The sequence below is a fragment of the Fukomys damarensis genome, unplaced genomic scaffold, assembly GCF_012274545.1.
Source record: "Fukomys damarensis isolate Sample0158 unplaced genomic scaffold, DMR_v1.0_HiC HiC_scaffold_35, whole genome shotgun sequence".
NCBI lineage: Eukaryota > Metazoa > Chordata > Mammalia > Rodentia > Bathyergidae > Fukomys > Fukomys damarensis.
In genome coordinates, this window is record NW_022900947.1 from 2,547,295 (window position 1) to 2,563,144 (window position 15,850).

General features: G+C 62.4%; 1 protein-coding gene across 3 annotated transcripts; it reads right to left on the bottom strand.

The window, feature by feature from the left end:
- Positions 1-1,482: 1,482 nt before the first annotated feature.
- Htra3 (HtrA serine peptidase 3) lies at positions 1,483-12,979 on the bottom strand. Of its 3 annotated transcripts, none has more exons than XM_010641778.2 (8): positions 12,820-12,972; positions 10,987-11,209; positions 10,700-10,894; positions 10,237-10,269; positions 9,130-9,244; positions 4,520-4,568; positions 3,399-3,494; positions 1,483-2,914 (listed from the first exon to the last, which is right to left on the bottom strand). In XM_010641778.2, the coding sequence occupies exons 1-8, from the start codon at positions 12,945-12,947 to the stop codon at positions 2,749-2,751; spliced, it is 1,005 nt and encodes a 334-aa protein (XP_010640080.1). In that variant the 5' UTR covers positions 12,948-12,972; the 3' UTR covers positions 1,483-2,748. The 3 variants fall into 3 exon arrangements, with proteins under 3 accessions (XP_010640080.1, XP_033614799.1, XP_033614798.1); XM_033758908.1 differs by lacking the exon at positions 1,483-2,914 and adding an exon at positions 2,994-3,100 and having other exon boundaries at positions 12,820-12,975; XM_033758907.1 differs by lacking the exon at positions 1,483-2,914 and adding an exon at positions 3,111-3,279 and having other exon boundaries at positions 12,820-12,979.
- Positions 12,980-15,850: the final 2,871 nt, after the last annotated feature.

A 15,850-nucleotide genomic window follows, 5' to 3' on the forward strand; every position in this document is an offset into this window, starting at 1 on the left:
CTGGGCGCCTGGCCCAGAGCCGGGAGGTCTGGGGGCGGGGAGGCCTGTGCCGGTGCACAGCAGGGCGCAGACGTGCCACACGGTGAGGTTGGCTGGTGGGCACGGTCCCCCGGAGTCCCCGGGTGAGCTGGGTGTCACAGGTGTCAGGTTGGCTTCGCCATGGGCACTGTGAGGCAGGGCAGGCAGGAGCAGAGGGGACACCTGGGGGCCGCCTGGGGTCAGGCACCCTGTGCCTTGCCGTTGGTGCCCACATTGGTCACCTTTCATCGAGCCCAAACTGCCAAGGAGACCGTGTCAGCTTCACTGTTCGGATAGGGAAAATGAGGCTGGAGAGCAGCGTGGCTGAGGTTGCTTGAACTCGGTATGCTAACCCAGAGCTCTGTGCTGAATCTGGGGTGTGCAGGGGAGGCCCCAGGAGGTTTTGGGGGTCTCAGTGCTGGTGCTAGTGGTGGGTGAGACAGGACCAGGAGTGCATATGACACAGCCAGGCTGGGTGAGTGGGCAGTTTGAGGCCCTTGCTGCATTGGGAGGACAGAGGAGGTCAGGAGGGAGGACCCAGACACCATGCCAGTCCTGCCCCATCCAGGGTACGGCATCGAGGCTTCTGGCCACCGTTCAGCAGGTGCTGATGCAGGGGCCATGTGGACTGGAAAACCTAGGCCTGGTTCTGCTCAGGGAGTGAGGTTGGGCTTTGCTGGAGCCCCAGACCTTGGCCCCGACCTCCCTTACCTGGCAATCGCTCCCGGGTAGCTGCCAAGGCCTGGCCCTCCATGGCCCTGTGCCAGCCCCGCTTCTCTAACTGCATTTCCAGCGTTGCTTGTCTCAGACCTGACCCCAGTCGTGAAGGCTCCTGTGAGGCGGGGTCAGAGACACAGCAGCTGGGGATGGCTCTGGGGGTCACCGTGTGACAGGACGGGGCGCAGAGCAGCACTGGAATTGGCAGGGCACTGGGCACAGGATGGGTCTGGATGGGAGTTGGGGGAGGTTGGAGTTTATCCTGGCCTGGGGGTGAGGGGTGTGGGTGGGCACACAGCTGGCAGCAGGTGGGTGCTCTGGAATAGGAAGTTGGCACTGCCAGAGGCTAGGTCAGGACAGGCGCTGGATGGGGCGGCCCAGAGAGACCAAGACAGGGGCATAGGGTCGGGGAAGCATCCTGCCAGCATGCTTGTGCCCGGCCCTGGTTAACAGGGTGTCCGCAGCTGAAGACTGCTGGCAACTTTTCCATGCCTTTCTGGCCTTGGGCACCACTGTCGTCTAACCAGGTGCCCACAGCCAAGCACACCCAGGGCCACCAGTGCCTGGGCCATCTGTCCCCAGGGAGTTCTCCTGAGTGCCCCGGGGGCACTGGGAAGGCCCTGGCTACTACTGCCCTGCCCACCTGAAGCCAGTGTGGCATTTGAACCTGGCCCTGTGAACCTCAGGTCCTCAGAGCTGCACCCTCCCTGACCCTCGGCTCGGCACTCAGCTGCCTTCATTGTGGGGTGGGTCCGAATGCCCAGTCACGCAGGGGGTAAGCAGAATGCCCTGATGTCCCGCTTCCAGCCTCCTGGGCTGTGTCCTTGGACAGCCTGTTTTAATCTCCCTGCCTCAGTTTCCCCACTGTGGGGTGGGCTACAGTGAGGGGTGGAGGGTGAGCCCTCAGGCCTGAGGTCTTAAAGTAGCCAGGGGCTGCAGCACCAGTACAGGGACAGCTGCAGGAGGATGAGGGGCACCACTGGCCCAAGGCCCCAGAGCAAGAAGTGAGCCAAGAGCTGAGACTTTAGTGCCTGACTCGAAGTCAAATCTGCAGCACCGGGTGGCCCTGGGGACCGGCGTGTGCACAGATGCGCCGCTGTCATGGAAACACAGAGGCACAGCCATGTCTCAGCTAGTGTCCCCCACAATATGCCAGATGGGGGCCCTGGGAATAACCCAGTGGGGCACGGGCCGCCCAGAAGCCAAGCACCATGCACTTGTAAACTTTAATTCCGTACAGTAGAGAACATACAGTGCAGCCTGGTAGGTCAGGGCCTCGAAGCTCACGTGTGTACCTGAAGTCCCACGCCAGGGCCCCAGGGAGCCCGCTGGCTTCGGGTGGCTGTCTGCTGTACCCCGGGCCGTGTGGGGAGGTAGAGCCAGCTCAGTCCTTGCACCGGTCATGCCAGCACCTGTCCCTCTACCCTGGTCACCTTGGAGGATGGCGCCTCCAGGCCGCCAGGCTGTGCACCTGTCACTTCCTGTCCCCCAGGAGGCTGTGTCCTAAGGCCAGTGTGGGGCATGGCTTGGCAGTGGGAGGCTCACTGGGCACCTGAGCAGGCGTCAGGTCCAGCTCCTCCAGGGCCAGCTGTGCACCTGCCTGGGGACCCGCTGGAGGGCGGCAGCCCCTGTCACACGCTGTGGCGGCTCCCTGCCCTTGTTGCAGCAGGGAGACACCAGGTGGCCTCAAGGCAATGATGCTCATGGGGAGCCAGGATCCGAAGGAGAGGCGCGAGGTGGGCTGTAGGAGTGGCAGGAGCCTTTCCGGGTCCGGAGAACCCAGGGGTGATGCCAGGAACACCTGTGCTTGGGTCGGCAGCTTCCGTCACTGGGCTGGGCTTCAGGACCAAGGCCGAGGTTCCGAGCTGCCTCCAGCTGCGCTCCTGGACATGGGGTGGGGGCTGCTGGCCTGCTGAGGACCACAGGGCCCTTCGTCCTGATCCCGGGGCGGTGGCCCTCTGCCTGCTGTCTTCGGCTCTGGCTCTGGTGCCCGGCACTGGACGGGGAAGGGCCTCACAGGACCACTTCGGGCGCTATGCTGAAAAGGAGGTCGTCATTGCCCCTCCGCACCTCCAGCAGCAGTGGGGACTCGGTCAAGACCGCCTCCTGCAGCTCACTGGAGTCCACCAGGGGGCGCCCGTTGACCTTGACGATGATGTCGCCATCTTGGATGCCGCCTCTGCCAACGGAGACACAGGGTCACTGCATGGCCTCGTGAGTCCGAGTCCAGGCTCAGCTGGGACACGTGTACAGTGGGCAGACAACGGGGCTGCGTGACCAGCAGTCTTCAGACCTTGCAGATTCCCAGGGTAGAGATGCAGGCAGAGGCTTCTAGTTTCCAGGGGAGGACCCGGCTGCTCCCTGGCTGGGGACAGTGAGGCTGGAGTGCTACTCTGCCTGGACAGGGACTCCTCAGCCTTGCCTCCCAGAGAGGCCCCTCAGGGCTGGGGTGGGCACAGCCAGTGTTGCAATGGATAAGCTCTCCTGCTGTTCCTTGGTGCAGGGCAGAGGTGGGGTCCACCTGTCCCTTCGATGTGGCTTTGCCTGGAGGCTCAGGACCATGGAGCTCAGTGGGGAGGTGCAGCGCAGGCCCCTGGCACCCATGCCACCCGCCCAGATGGCCACTTGCCTGCCCTTGGGCCTGCCTGGCCAGCAGAGCCTACCTTTGTGAAGGCGAGTTGGGAAAGACCTCCTGCACGTAAATGCCACTGCCGACTGCCGGGAAGTCCGGGTTGCTGGCCTTCAGCTCTTCCACTAAGCTGAGGAACAAGTGTGGCCGTGAGGCCTCCTCTGAGCCCCCACACCAGCTCCTGGGCACCAAGCACCCACTTCCCAGCACTGCCCAGGCCAGAGGAGCAGCCCTCAGCTCCCACACTGCCCTGTCCCCCCACTAGACATGCATGGGCACCTGAGGAGAAACTCAGTGGCCGTGAGAGGTTAGGGGGTGGGCCGGATGGGAGGAAGGAGGCAGGGTGGGTGATCAGTAGATGGGTGGGTGCACAGAGGAAGGCGTGGAGGATCCACGGACAGAGGGAAGGCAGGGGTGGACCCCTTGCGCTTGGCTTTGGGTCCCCCCTCATCCAGCACTTGCTCTGTATTTGTCTTCTCTGGACCAGGAAGGGATGGGCTGGGAACCCTGCTCCCCCTAGAGCTCAATGCCGAGGAGGCGGGGCAGGGTGGGCGGGGGTGTCCTACAGACGGACACTTCCCACACAGTGGGACCAGGGCTCGCAGAGGGGCAGCTCCTCCCAGCTGGGAGTCCCAGGTGGGTGGACCACTGGTGTCCCTTCAAGTCAGGCACACCCAAAGCCCAGAGTGTGACTGCTTGGAAACAAGATTCCTGCAGGTGCAGCGCTAAAGGGACTTGGGATGAAATCGTCCTGGACCTGGGGTGGCCCCGAACCCAGCGAGTGGTGTTTTTGTAAGGAACAAGAGGGAGAGCTGGACACAGACAGGCAGAGAGGCAGCGGGCACATGGAGACACAGGTGGGGGCCAGAGCAAGTGCGATGCGGGCAGAGGACACCGGGGGACGCCAGGCCGGGAGAGGCAGGCAGGGCAGCCCTGCTGACACCCCGGTCTCGGGCCTGGGCCCCCGCAGCTGTGACAGGCTATGCTCTGAGTTTAAAGCCACCAGTGTGTGGTGATGTGATGTGGCCCCAGGAAATGGGTCCAGGAGGAGGAGCAGGAGGAATCCACCAGGTGAAGCAGGTCCAGGCACGAGAGCAGGGGCCCATCAGGCACAGCGGGCAGGGACAGAGGAGGCCCGGGCGGCCCGCGGCTCACCTGGGCGTGATGGTCCGCATGCGGATGCCGATGAAGCGCTTCTTCCAGTCTGGAAGGAGACGGTGCTGCTAGGTTAAGGCCGCCCCACCCGGGACGGCACAGACACACTGCTGGGGGCAGCAGGCCGCGTCCTGCCAGGCCACCCAGCCCTGCCTGCCGGCCGCTTGCAGAACCAGGGATGGCATGGCCCTGCCTAGCTCTGCTCCCGGGGGCTTCCGGGGGCCACCTCTCTCGTCCCTGTAGCCCCTCCGCCGGGAGTCTGCACCCCCAGCTCCTCCCCAGCCCCAGGGACTCCCCAGCAGCACCAGACTATTGCTCCCCCATGCCCTTTGCTCAGAGCAGCTCGGGGCAGGGGACTTCGACGCCAACACCACCTAATGGGTTCCAGACCACACAGCGAGACTCAGCTTGTTTAAAATGTTCCCGTCACACAAGTTTTCTGATCACCATGGGATTAAACTAGAAAACAATAATACAACGATGTCCAGAAGGTAACAGCACTAAGGGTCCAGTTAGAAAAGGAGAAGCATCAACAGCAGCAGATAAGTGAGGACTAAGAGCAGATTCTTCCAGATCGATGAAACCGGCCCATCTTTAGCCAGTGTGACAGGAAGAGGAGGAAGCGGGGAGCTTCACAGGACAGACACACCCCACACCACATTGGGCCACCCATCGCTGGAGCCCTGGGCCACTGACAGAGGAAGAGGTTGGGGGTGGGGTTTGCAGACTCCCCGGGGCCTGCGATCTCCACACCAAAGCGGAAGGGAGCAGCGCCTGCGACCCCGGGGAGGCAGAGAGAAGGCGAGAAGCTGTGAACACCGTCAGCAAATCAAACCTGACAGAACCTCAACAGGGCAGCGCGACAGGGCCGGGCCGGATGTACCCAGAAATGCAGAGCGGTTCGGCGTTCAAAACTCAGCCAGGCCAAGGCACCGGCTTGGGATCAATAGGGTCCACCTGGACCCCCGCGGAGGCTGAGACAGTGGGGACGGCATCTGGGAAAACAACGCGGGGCTTACAGGTGCAAGACTGGCTCCTCCCTCCCTGAGCTCAGCATCTGGTCGAGGGTGTCCCTCGTCTCCACTGGAGTCTCACGTTTTCTAGACGTTTCAGCCAGACAAGAAAAACAAGGGCACTCTGATTGGCGTTGAGGAGGTAAAAATCGAGCTGAAGCCACAAACGTTACCAGCAGCTGTGAGTTATCAAGTGTGCAGGGCATCTCATGATCCACACCCAAAAATCAATTTTATTTATATATTCTCATGTCAACTATCAGAAGTTGACCTGTATAGTAAAAATAATAAGTAGGCAGGGTGGCTCACACTTGTAATGAGGCTGAGGCAGGAGGGTCCCGTGTTCCAGCCTAGCCTGGGTAACTTAGTGGCACAAAGAGACCTGGTCTAAACTTTTAAAAAGTGAATGGGCTGGGGATGCAGCTCAGTGTGAAGGCCCTGGGTTCAATCCCCGGTAACACAAAACATAAACGACAAAAACCATAAAACAAGAGGCAACGTTATCAAATGACTGAGAAAAGCAAGCAGCTACCTAAGGAAATGGAGGGCATTTCTGGGTAGGGTCCTGGGACCTAAATGTAGGGGAGAGAGTCTGCACTCACCAGCAGCAGAGTTGGCGTTGTTGAAATGTCAATCCCCCCACCAAATTTTTCTATAGATCCAATGAAACTCCAACCAAAATACCAGCAGGCTTTTATTTTTTTCCCTCGAAATTGAAAAGCAAACTTCCTTAGAAATGCAGAAGATGTAGAAAAGCCAAAGCCAGCTGGGAAAGGAGAACACGGTCAGAGGATTTACACCGCTTGGCGTCAGGGTTCCCACGCTGGGCAGGGTGGTGCGCACCTGTTATCCCAACACTTGGGAGGCTGAGGCAGGAGGGTTAGGACCAACTTGAGGGCAGCCTATTTAAAGAGTTCCCATGCATCATGGTCCTGCGCATGGAAGCCACGGAGAGAAACTTCTAGGAGAAAGTGTTTCTGACCTTGGGTCTGCAAAAGTCACTCCACACAAGTCTAACACACAGAGGCTACCAGAAACCCAGGCTTCCTCCCCGCTCACAGAACTTGGCGTGTGGGGCCCTAGGCTCCGCGGTGCCACCAAAAATGAAAGAAATGTCACAAAAGTTATGTTTTTCAAAACACCCCTGTGCCTGTTGGGTCCTGGGGATGGAAGCGGGGGCCTTCACAGCAAACTTGGTTCCCAGCCCTTTGCAAATGTTTTAAATAAATTTTTTATTTAGAGTCACTAAGTTGCCCAGCCTGGGCTCAAACTTGTAATCTTCCTGCCTCAGCCTTCCAGAGTGCTGGGATAGACAAGACGCAGATCACAGAGCACGCCCCACTCACTTGTCTTAGCAAGATCCGGTCTAGCAAGTACACAGGACTCCCACCGCTTACGGGTAAGCACACCAGCAACCCCCAATCTAGTTTTGTGTGTGTACCAGAGATGGAACAAAACGCGCAGCGGCTCAGTGTGAAGGTGCTGGGTTTAAGCCTCAGTACTGGGGAAAGCACCAACCCAGCAACAGGACGCAGCATTAAAGGCCGGGCGACCTGGCAGTGCTGGGCCTGGAATGGCAGGGTATGGCTGTCATAAAGCCTGTGGACACCGGCCAGCGCCCATCCCTATGGGGCCCAGCTTCCCTACCTGCACCCCACATCCTGCAGCCTGTGCTCGCCACACCTTCCCAACTCCACATCTCTGCAGCCACGGCACAGAGCAGGTGTTGGCACCTCTGCCGTGGCCTTGCGGGTGAGGAAGCTGAGGCGGGCAGGGAGAGGCTGGCCTGGGCGTGGGCGTGGAGCCCATGAAGGGAACAAGAGATGCCCAAGAGCATCCCAACACCCATGTTTGCCACAGCGCAGCTCACAGGAGCTAAAGCTTGGAAGTGGCCTTTGGGTCCTTCCACAGGTGGACGGAGAAGAAAGCGTGGCATCGATGGAGTACTACTGTGCCCTGAAGAAGGACGGGCTTCAGTCATTTGTGGGAAAAGAGATGGACCTGGAGACCATAACGTTATATGAAATAAATCAGACCCTCAAGCTTAAATGTCCCATGGTTTCTCTTATACAAGAAACTCAAGTTATAGGGGCCAGGGATTTAGCTCAGTGGTACCACTGCCTGCCTCGCAAGTGCAAGGTCCCAAGTTTGATCCCTGTTTCAGAAAACAAAAAAGAAACTCAAGTTATAAATAAAGAGCAAAATAAAAGACAGATGATAGGAAATAAATCTTTTGCAAATGCACAAGAAGTGCCCTTTGCATCTCCTTGGTTCCATAAAATTGTTGTTTTGAAGAATTTTAGATTAACTGGGTTTGGATCATTTGATATTTTTATTAAAAAAAAGGAAGAAGAAAAGCAAAACCAAACCCCAGCTTCAGGAGGATTTTAAATGTGTTGATCTGTTATTGGCTAAGACCTGAGATTCCCAGCTGTGCCCCTGGGAACCACACAGCCCTGACAGGGAGTGGCCCCAGGGCCAGGATGAGGTCACAGGGACAGGGGCAGTCCCTCAACAACATGGAACAAACCCAGACCACAGGGCTCTTGTCTGAGAGAAACGAGCAGGCGGGCAAGGAGGCCAGCACCCCATTTCTATGCCAAGGTCACCCCAGCCTGAGAGCCCCAGTGAGTTCCAGTGCTAGAGGGCTGAGGCAAAGGCTCAATCCTTAGAGAAGGGAAGCAAGATGCAGCCTGGGTCTAGTAAGGCGCTTCCTAGCAGCCAAGAGGAAAAGGGCTTGAGGTCAGATGGCCCCGCTGTCCAACAGGAGGCGCTGTCGGCTTCTCAGGAAGGACTGGCTTTACTGGGGTTCAGGGTCCTCGGGGCAGCTCTTCCTGCTGCCAGTCCTCGTGCCGCTGCTGGCTGCCCTGGGCTCCACGTGTTTGGCGGTGGGGTCGTGGAGGGGTGGGCATGAGGAAGCCCTGTGTCAGTGCAGTGCCGGTGAGGGGGCTGGAGGAGACACGCGTGTGTGAGGGTGTGGGTGGGCAGGGCTGGCCAGCCCGGCCCAGTGGATGGCAGGAGGGGACTTCCAGGCTGAACGGGCAGGTGGGGGCTGCCAGGAGGAGGCTGGGGTCACAGGTGTTCCGCACTGGCTGGGACAGGCGGACCCTCGAGAGCTGGCAAGGGTACTAGGGTCTCGGGGGTGGCAGGGTGGCCTGGGCGCCCTGTGTGGACCGGGTGAGCGGACACAGCCACAGCTCACAGGGACCTGTGAGGGTCAGGGTGCTGGGCTCTGCTCCCTGGGAGTAGCAGACGCCGCCCAGACTGGCTGGCATCCTGGCATGGGCCACAGGCTGAGAGAAGGGTGCTGGGGCGAATGGAAAGATGGAGGAAGGCACAGAGGAAAGGGAAGGGACACGGGTGGGTGGATGGACAGACGGACAGGTGGACAGACAGGCAGATAAGCAGGTGGGTGATGGTTGGGGGCAGGAAGGGAGCACCCGGTGCTGACTACCAAGGGACAGGCCAGACGGGCGGCAGGAGCCGCGATTGGACGCCGTGAGGACAGCAGGTGAGTGTGGCGCCCGGGGTGAGCCTGGAGGGTAGAGGGGCCTGTTCCAGCCCCGGCTACCTTGCCTGCTCTAGGCGAGCCCGTACCTTTGCTGTGCTTATCCTGGAACTCAGACAGGAAGCGCGTGATGCGGTCTGAGGGGATGGCGAAGGAGATGCCGGCGGTGACCTTGAGGGTGTTGATGCCGATGACCTCGCCGTCCTGGGCAGACGATGGGGAGCCCGGTCACAGGGGCCCACAGGGCACGGTGTCCCATGCCCACACTGCTGTGGGCACCCCTGCCTTACCTCGGCAGCCTCAGCTGTCCTGAAAGGAGCGCTCTCAGGGTCTCAGCGCGCGCGAGCTCCCTCCTGCCGTTACCCCAAACCCTAGGGACTCCCCACTCTGGCCCTGGAGAAAGCTTATGGTCCTGCCCCACCCCAGGCCCCAGTCACGGTCCTGCACGGGGCTCAGAAAAGAGCCCATCCCCAGCCTGGTGCGCACCCCCGACTTGTGCCCTGGCCACAGCAGGGTCTCCATGGCCTGGGGGCAGCCTTGGACAGGCGCCTGTGTGCCCCCACCCCATCTCTGAGGTGGGAGGGCCGCAGGTCCTGGGCCTGCTCCCCTGGATGTGTGGCAGCCCCTTGTCCTGGCTCCTGGGGTAACACAGGGCCTCACCCCGCACCGGGGACCCCAGACCCCCAGCCTGGCCTCTGCAGTGAGGGGGCTGCTGAGCCTCGGGGACCTCCCGGGGCAGCCCCTGCTCCCCACCCTCCTCTGCTCTGGGAAGCCCCCACTGCCACGGCAGCCTCCAGAGCTGTCTCATGCTGCTCACGTGGTCCTGGCGGGGTCCAGCCAGCCACCTTCCCCTCGGGGGAATCCCCCAAGGCCAGGACTCCACCTGGGGCCTCGAGGCCTGGAGCTCGAGCTAAACTCCCTGCTTTGTTCTGGGAAACTCTCCTGCTCTGGGAAGGAGCCTGGCCTAGGGGCCCAGGGCAGAACTGGGGACAGTGACCAAGGAGGGGCACAGGGAGGGTGAGGGGCCCCTCATCTCCGCAGGGGCCCCACGGTGACGGCTCCGGCGGCCCCGCTCTCACCTGAGTCTCTGTTCCCGAGGTGCCCGGGCAGCCCCACCAGTCCCCCAACAGCTGCAGCCATCAGCCCACAGCTTCTACGGGTGCCCATTCCCGCCGTCAAGGCCGGGGCACACTCACCAGATTCACCAGGGGTCCCCCGGAGTTCCCATACTGCAAGGAGAGGAAGTGGTGTCAGCCTGGCCCTGCCCTCTGCAGGTCCCCGGCTCTGTGAGGAACGGGGCGCCCGGGATCCGTGTGCGACAGCCACAGTGCCCAGCCCACGTCACAGTGGGGAGAGCAGAGGCCAGGGACGAGGCCTAAGCTTTGCGGCCCATGTGGCGAAACCACAGGCTTCAGTGCCTCTGCCCCGGGGGCACCTGACCGGAGAACAGCAGGGTCCTGCTGCCAGCTGGCTCCGTAGGGCCTGAGGGCTCTGGCACAGTGGCCGCGACAGACACAAAGGCCACGCACCGGCCGGGAGGGCTCCGGTGGTGACAGAGCCCTGACCTGGGGTGCCTGCTGTGTGCGGAGACCTTTCCAGCCAGCGGGTGCATGGGAGGAAAGGGCCGGGGGTCAGGGGCACGGCCCGGCAGGGACTTACATTGATGATGGCATCCGTCTGGATGTAGTCCATGTCCGAGTCCCGCAGGCCCAGCTCCCGCCCATCCCGCTGGGCGCTGCTGACGATGCCTGTGGTCACCGTGTTCTGCAGGGCAAAAGGGCTGCCGATAGCCACCACGAACTCCCCGGGCCGCAGGTCCGCCGAGTTGCCCAGCAGCAGCACGGGCAGCTTTTTCTGAGGAGGAGACGGGTGGGAATCAGGTGAGCCGGACCCACAGCCTGGCTCCAGGCCGGCACGGGGTGGGAGCCGCCCCTGGCGCCACTCACCTTGGGCTGGATCCTGATGGTGGCAATGTCGGCCTTCTTGTCGATGTCCTGGATGGTGGCCTCGTAGGAGTCTCCGCTCTGCAGCTGCACCTTGAGCTGCTGCCGGCCCGCGACGGCATTGGTGCTGGATACCACGTGGGCGTTCGTGACGATTAGGCCAGCCTCCGACACGATGAAGCCAGAGCCGCTGGTCCGGGGCACGTTGCGGCCAAACAGGGGGTGTCTGCGGGTGGGTGGCAGGCAGAGTGGCACTCAGGGCAAGGAAAGGGGCATTGGCATGGTGGGGAGAGGGGCAGATGTGCTTGGTGGACCATACAGCTGTGGACCCACTTCGTGGCCACACAGGTGTCCCTTGTCCCTGACCTGCAATCACTGCAGTGACACACACTGAGCACAGTCAGCAGTGCTTACCACAGTGGGCACTGACAGCCCTGCCACACGGCACCCAGCCAGATGCACTGGGATTCTGGCCTCCGGGCCACGCCCTGCTGATGGCCACTTAAACTCTCAGTGCCTCAGTCTCCCCATGTGGGAAATGGGCTCTGGGCAGGAACCCCAGTCCTGTTCACAGGTTGGGTGCAACCTGGAACCTTCTCTAGGGTGGGCAGCCGCAGACCAGGGCAGGGCCTGGCATGGGCAGGCACGAGGCCCCGAGGCTGCTGAGCAGAGAAGAGGAGAGAAAGGGCCCCCGCTCTGTGGGAGACAGGAAGACCACAGGACAGAGTGACCAGCATGGGCAGGGCCCAGGGGGCACAGCCTGCTCCAAGCTCCACTGACCAGGCACAAGCTCCCTGGGGTTGAATCTGGGGTGGGGTCCTTGCAGGTTAGAGTGGGGCCCACGTCGAGGGCCAGTGTCCTCCCCTAGGGAGGCCTGGACACAGACGCAGGAAGGTGCACTGTAGTCCCGGGGGCCCCTAGGAGCCAAGAGGCCTGGAACAGACCAGCCTCTAAGCCCCCGAAGGGCCTGGCCCTGCCCACTGCCCAGGACGGAGACCACGTGGTCCACTGTGGAGGCCCCACGGCCCTGTGAGCAACTATGGTCCCTGAGTCACCAAACTACTGTCTGGGGCAGGCAGCACAGGGCGAGCAGGGTCTGCAGCCAGGCTTCCCTGTGCCTGCTCTCAGCTGCCCTGCATGGGGACCCCGATGGCCACCTCCATGCCAGAGGCCCCAGAGCTGGGCCGCCTTGACTGTTGTCTCAGGCTGAGAAGTGAGCGCCACCGGGCCGGCGTGATTAGCTGGCTCCAGGCCGGTGCCCAGACCTCCAGCCACCTGAGAGCTGGCGCCGTGCCACCCGGTACAGCCAGCTGTAATTTCCTCGGTGCCATATCTCGGGAAGCCAGGCCCTGAGGGAAGGGTAGGGAGGGTGGCTCTGGTGCAGGGTGTGCTCGCCCCAGGGGCCTGGGTGTCCTCAGACCTCGGCTTCCCCCTCCCGGAAGTGGGAGCCACAGCACCCCAGCCGGGGCTGAGTCTGGGGAGCCCGGCTCCTTCCTTGGGGGGGGCACCCTCGGGCTGCAGCAGGTGCTGGAGGGGCCCCTGGGTGGGCGGTGGCAGGGGCAGTGACACCTACGGAGAGGATGCCCCCAGCTCTCGCTCAAGCGAAGGAGCCAGGCAGCCGGGCTCCAGATCCCAATCAGGCCAAGCGGCTCCAGCCTGGCGCCTCTGTCCACACCCAGGCCTGGGTGCAGCGCACACTTCCTGCATGCGCCATGGGGCTCAGTCACCGTGGGAAGGGACCGGCGAGGCGCAGACCCGGGTCTTGGGACGTGGACGGACACCAAACCACCCGACCAGCCGTGGGGGGCCTGGGGGAGAGGCAGGGGCCCCACGTACCTCAGGAAGAGCTCAATGTGGACCACGGCAGGCGCAATCTTCTCCACCACGTCAGCGATGAAGTTGAACTTGTACCGTGGGCTGCTCAGCTGGCGGAGACCTGCGCTGGCCGGAAGAACCAGGCGCATGAGGGACTGAGCCCTGGGACCTGAACTTGCAGGAAGGGGGCTCCTCTCCGGGGCAGATGGTCTCAAGCCCTCATCAGCACTATGCTGGGGCTCAGGGAGGCCAGGACTGGAGCCCTGGGCCACACCACGGATGTGCAGGCCCGGGGTGGATGTGGAGACTGACAGGGCCCACAAATCCCGATTCCCCCTTCCCAGCCACTGACTGTGCAGACCCCGGGCTGGCTAAGCTGGGCATGAACGGGCCCCCACATCTGTCTGCCCAGCCTCGGCCCAGCCCCCAGCCCTGATACACAGCAGTGGGAAGGTCTGGGCTGGCAACCCCACAATGGGGCCACACTGACGGAGGAACCCCGGCACCAAGTCAGAGGTTGGAGGCCACAGGGGCGGCCACTCCACGCTCAGGGCTCTGTGCTCCAACTTCCCTGGCTCCCCAAACTCTGCAGGGCAGGTGCTGTGCCCCGCACTGCATCAGGGACAATCCTGTCCTGTCTCCCGCCTCAAAGCCCTGGGGTTTAAGCCCCTGCCCAGGCCCCAGCAGGAGGAGGAAGCCCCCAGGCTGCCCCGTGGGGCTCTGTCCCCCAAGATGTCCACACCACCCAGGGCCTAGAGGATGGGACCTCGGCCCTGCTCTGCCCCAGACTCTGCAGGGACGGTGTTCAGCCCCACGGCTAGCACCACCATCCCCAAGGGTGTCCTCCGTCACATCGCTATAGCCACCGAGATGCCAGGGTGAGGCACCGCCTTCCCGTGTGGCGCCCGGGATTGCCTTCCACGTGCCAGCCTGGACACGCAGGGCCACTGTGAGAGGGAAGGGCCAGTGAGCACCGGAGGAAGACAGCGTGTTCGGCGGGGAGAGAGGAGTGTGAGGGGGCGCAGGGTGCCGGCCAGGCCTGGGCGACACGGGGCCGAGTGTGGCCTGGGCCAGGGCCACTGCCACAGAAGACGGAGGAAAAGGTCCCTCCGGCCACACTGAGCAGGTAAAGGGAACATCTCTGCCCACCTGGCTGGCCCCGGGGACCTGCAGCCCACAGCCACCCTGGGCCATCTGCTGAGTTGGAGTTCAGGGGGTCAAAACCCTTGGCCCCGCACTCGATGAGCTCTGGAAAACATCTGATGGGACATAGAAGTGGGCCAGGTGCTGGCTCGGGGCTGGGGCCCAGGGCAGGGCGGGACCTCTGGGCTCTGTGTGCCACAGTTGGTCACGTGCAGACAGGGCTGGGAAGAGTGAGCTGCAGGGGCCACGGCAGGGCCACAGATGCCACAGAGCAGGGGCCTGGGCCGGCTCAGGCCAGCCACAGCTCCCCGGGGACAGGGTCGGCCTGGGCCCTGGGCCCAGCACACTGTAGGGCCACAGGCCACGCACCAGGAAGTGGGTCTGGCCTATTAAAACTCCACACAGTGGCAGCGGTCCATTTTACAGCCAGGCAAACGGGCTGGGAGACCCGTGTCCTTCCCAGGTCAGCAGGCCTGGCTGTGGCCCAGGCCGGGGACGGGGAGGCTGAGGACCCCGCGGCCCGGCCCGGCCCTTCAGTCGGCACCAGGGGATGAGTCAGGGTGAGTCAGGGCGGCCAGGGCTGAGAAGCAGACGCTGTCGATTTGGGGTTTCGGGAACCCCTCCCCCAGGCCTCCACCAAGGGTCTGAAGCCAACAGTCAGCTGCGGCTGTTATGCTTCGTATTTTTTTCCAAAACAAACTCTAGTGGAGTCCAAAGGCCCTGGCGGTTGGGTTGGGAGAACTAGACACAAAGCAATGAAGCTAGGTGTCCAGGGCGCCCCCCAGAAGAGGGAGGGGACACATCCAGGGTGGAGGGAAGACAGGTCTCTGGCCCTGAGGTCCAGGTGCTGCCTGCTGACAGTCAGAACTGCCGTGGAACAGATGGGGAAACCAAGGCCCACAGCGGGACCGTGAATGAGCAAGACACTCCCCAGAGTGACCCCGGATGGCTGCAGAGGTTGTACAATTCTAGTCGCTCTCTTAACAAAGAAAATGGTCCACTTTCCTTGGAGTTGTACAGTGCTCGACCTACACAACTGTATGCATCAGTTCCTCTAGCACAGGACTGAGACACAGTTCTGCTCCCTGTGTTTGGCTCCTCGGATGCGTCTCCACTCTGCCTCCCCGTGACAAGACCTCACAAGTCACCTAAGTTCTTTGCAATGTTTTCTCATTGGGACCAGAGTAGCAGTGGCCCTGCGCGCTGCCTCTGGCAGTGGGTGAGGAACTGACTTCTAAGTGCTGTGTGCAGACAGGAACCTCAGCACCAGAGTGTGTGGGAGGAGCAGCACCGCCCAGAGCCCAGACGGGACCCAGGGTGGGAAGGGCTTGGCGGAGGGGCCTGGCTGGGCCCTGGGTCCCCTGACCCCTCTGGGCCAACTCCTGCCCGAATTGCAGCAGGAGTGCAGTGAGGTCACAGTGCCCCACCCCGCCGCCTGGGCGAGACTTGACCGACTGACCATGGAGAGCAGCCCCTCAGGCCCGGCCGCTGCCCTCCTGTGCCCTGGGCAGGACAGTAGCTGCCGCCGTGGGAGACACAGCTGGCCTGGAGCTGGCCTTCACAGTGGGGACCAGGGAGGAGCCAGTGGGCGGCCGGGAACGGAGCGGGGCCAGCGTGGTCTCTGCCTCCTGCTGCATCCGTGGTCACAGCCATGTGGCACATGTAGGTTCTGCTTCTGCCACCCCAAGGACGGGCTTGGGGCCCGGCCACTGCTCACTGCCTCCCCAGCTTCCTCACTGGCCCAGCAGGGCCCTGTCCTCCGGGTGCCGGGAACCCGGGAGCCCCAGCCTCACACTCAGGGTGAATCCCTGGCGCTCCCAGGAACTGCTGGCCCGGGCGTCCTTGGGTCTGAGTCCTCCCCTTCCTCCCAGCTGCTCCCCCGAGGCCACACCCTGACCCCCACCACCCC

Bases quoted from the DNA above. Each gene is read 5' to 3' on its own strand.
- Htra3 (XM_010641778.2), bottom strand. From the start codon at position 12,947: ATGCGCCTGGTTCTTCCGGCCAGCGCAGGTCTCCGCCAGCTGAGCAGC. The intron at 10,270-10,699 runs GTAAGTCCCTGC...CTCTCCTTGCAG, and splicing joins AGACGGATGCCATCATCAAT to TATGGGAACTCCGGGGGACC. The intron at 4,569-9,129 runs GTACGGGCTCGC...GTCTCCTTCCAG, and splicing joins CCAGGATAAGCACAGCAAAG to ACTGGAAGAAGCGCTTCATC.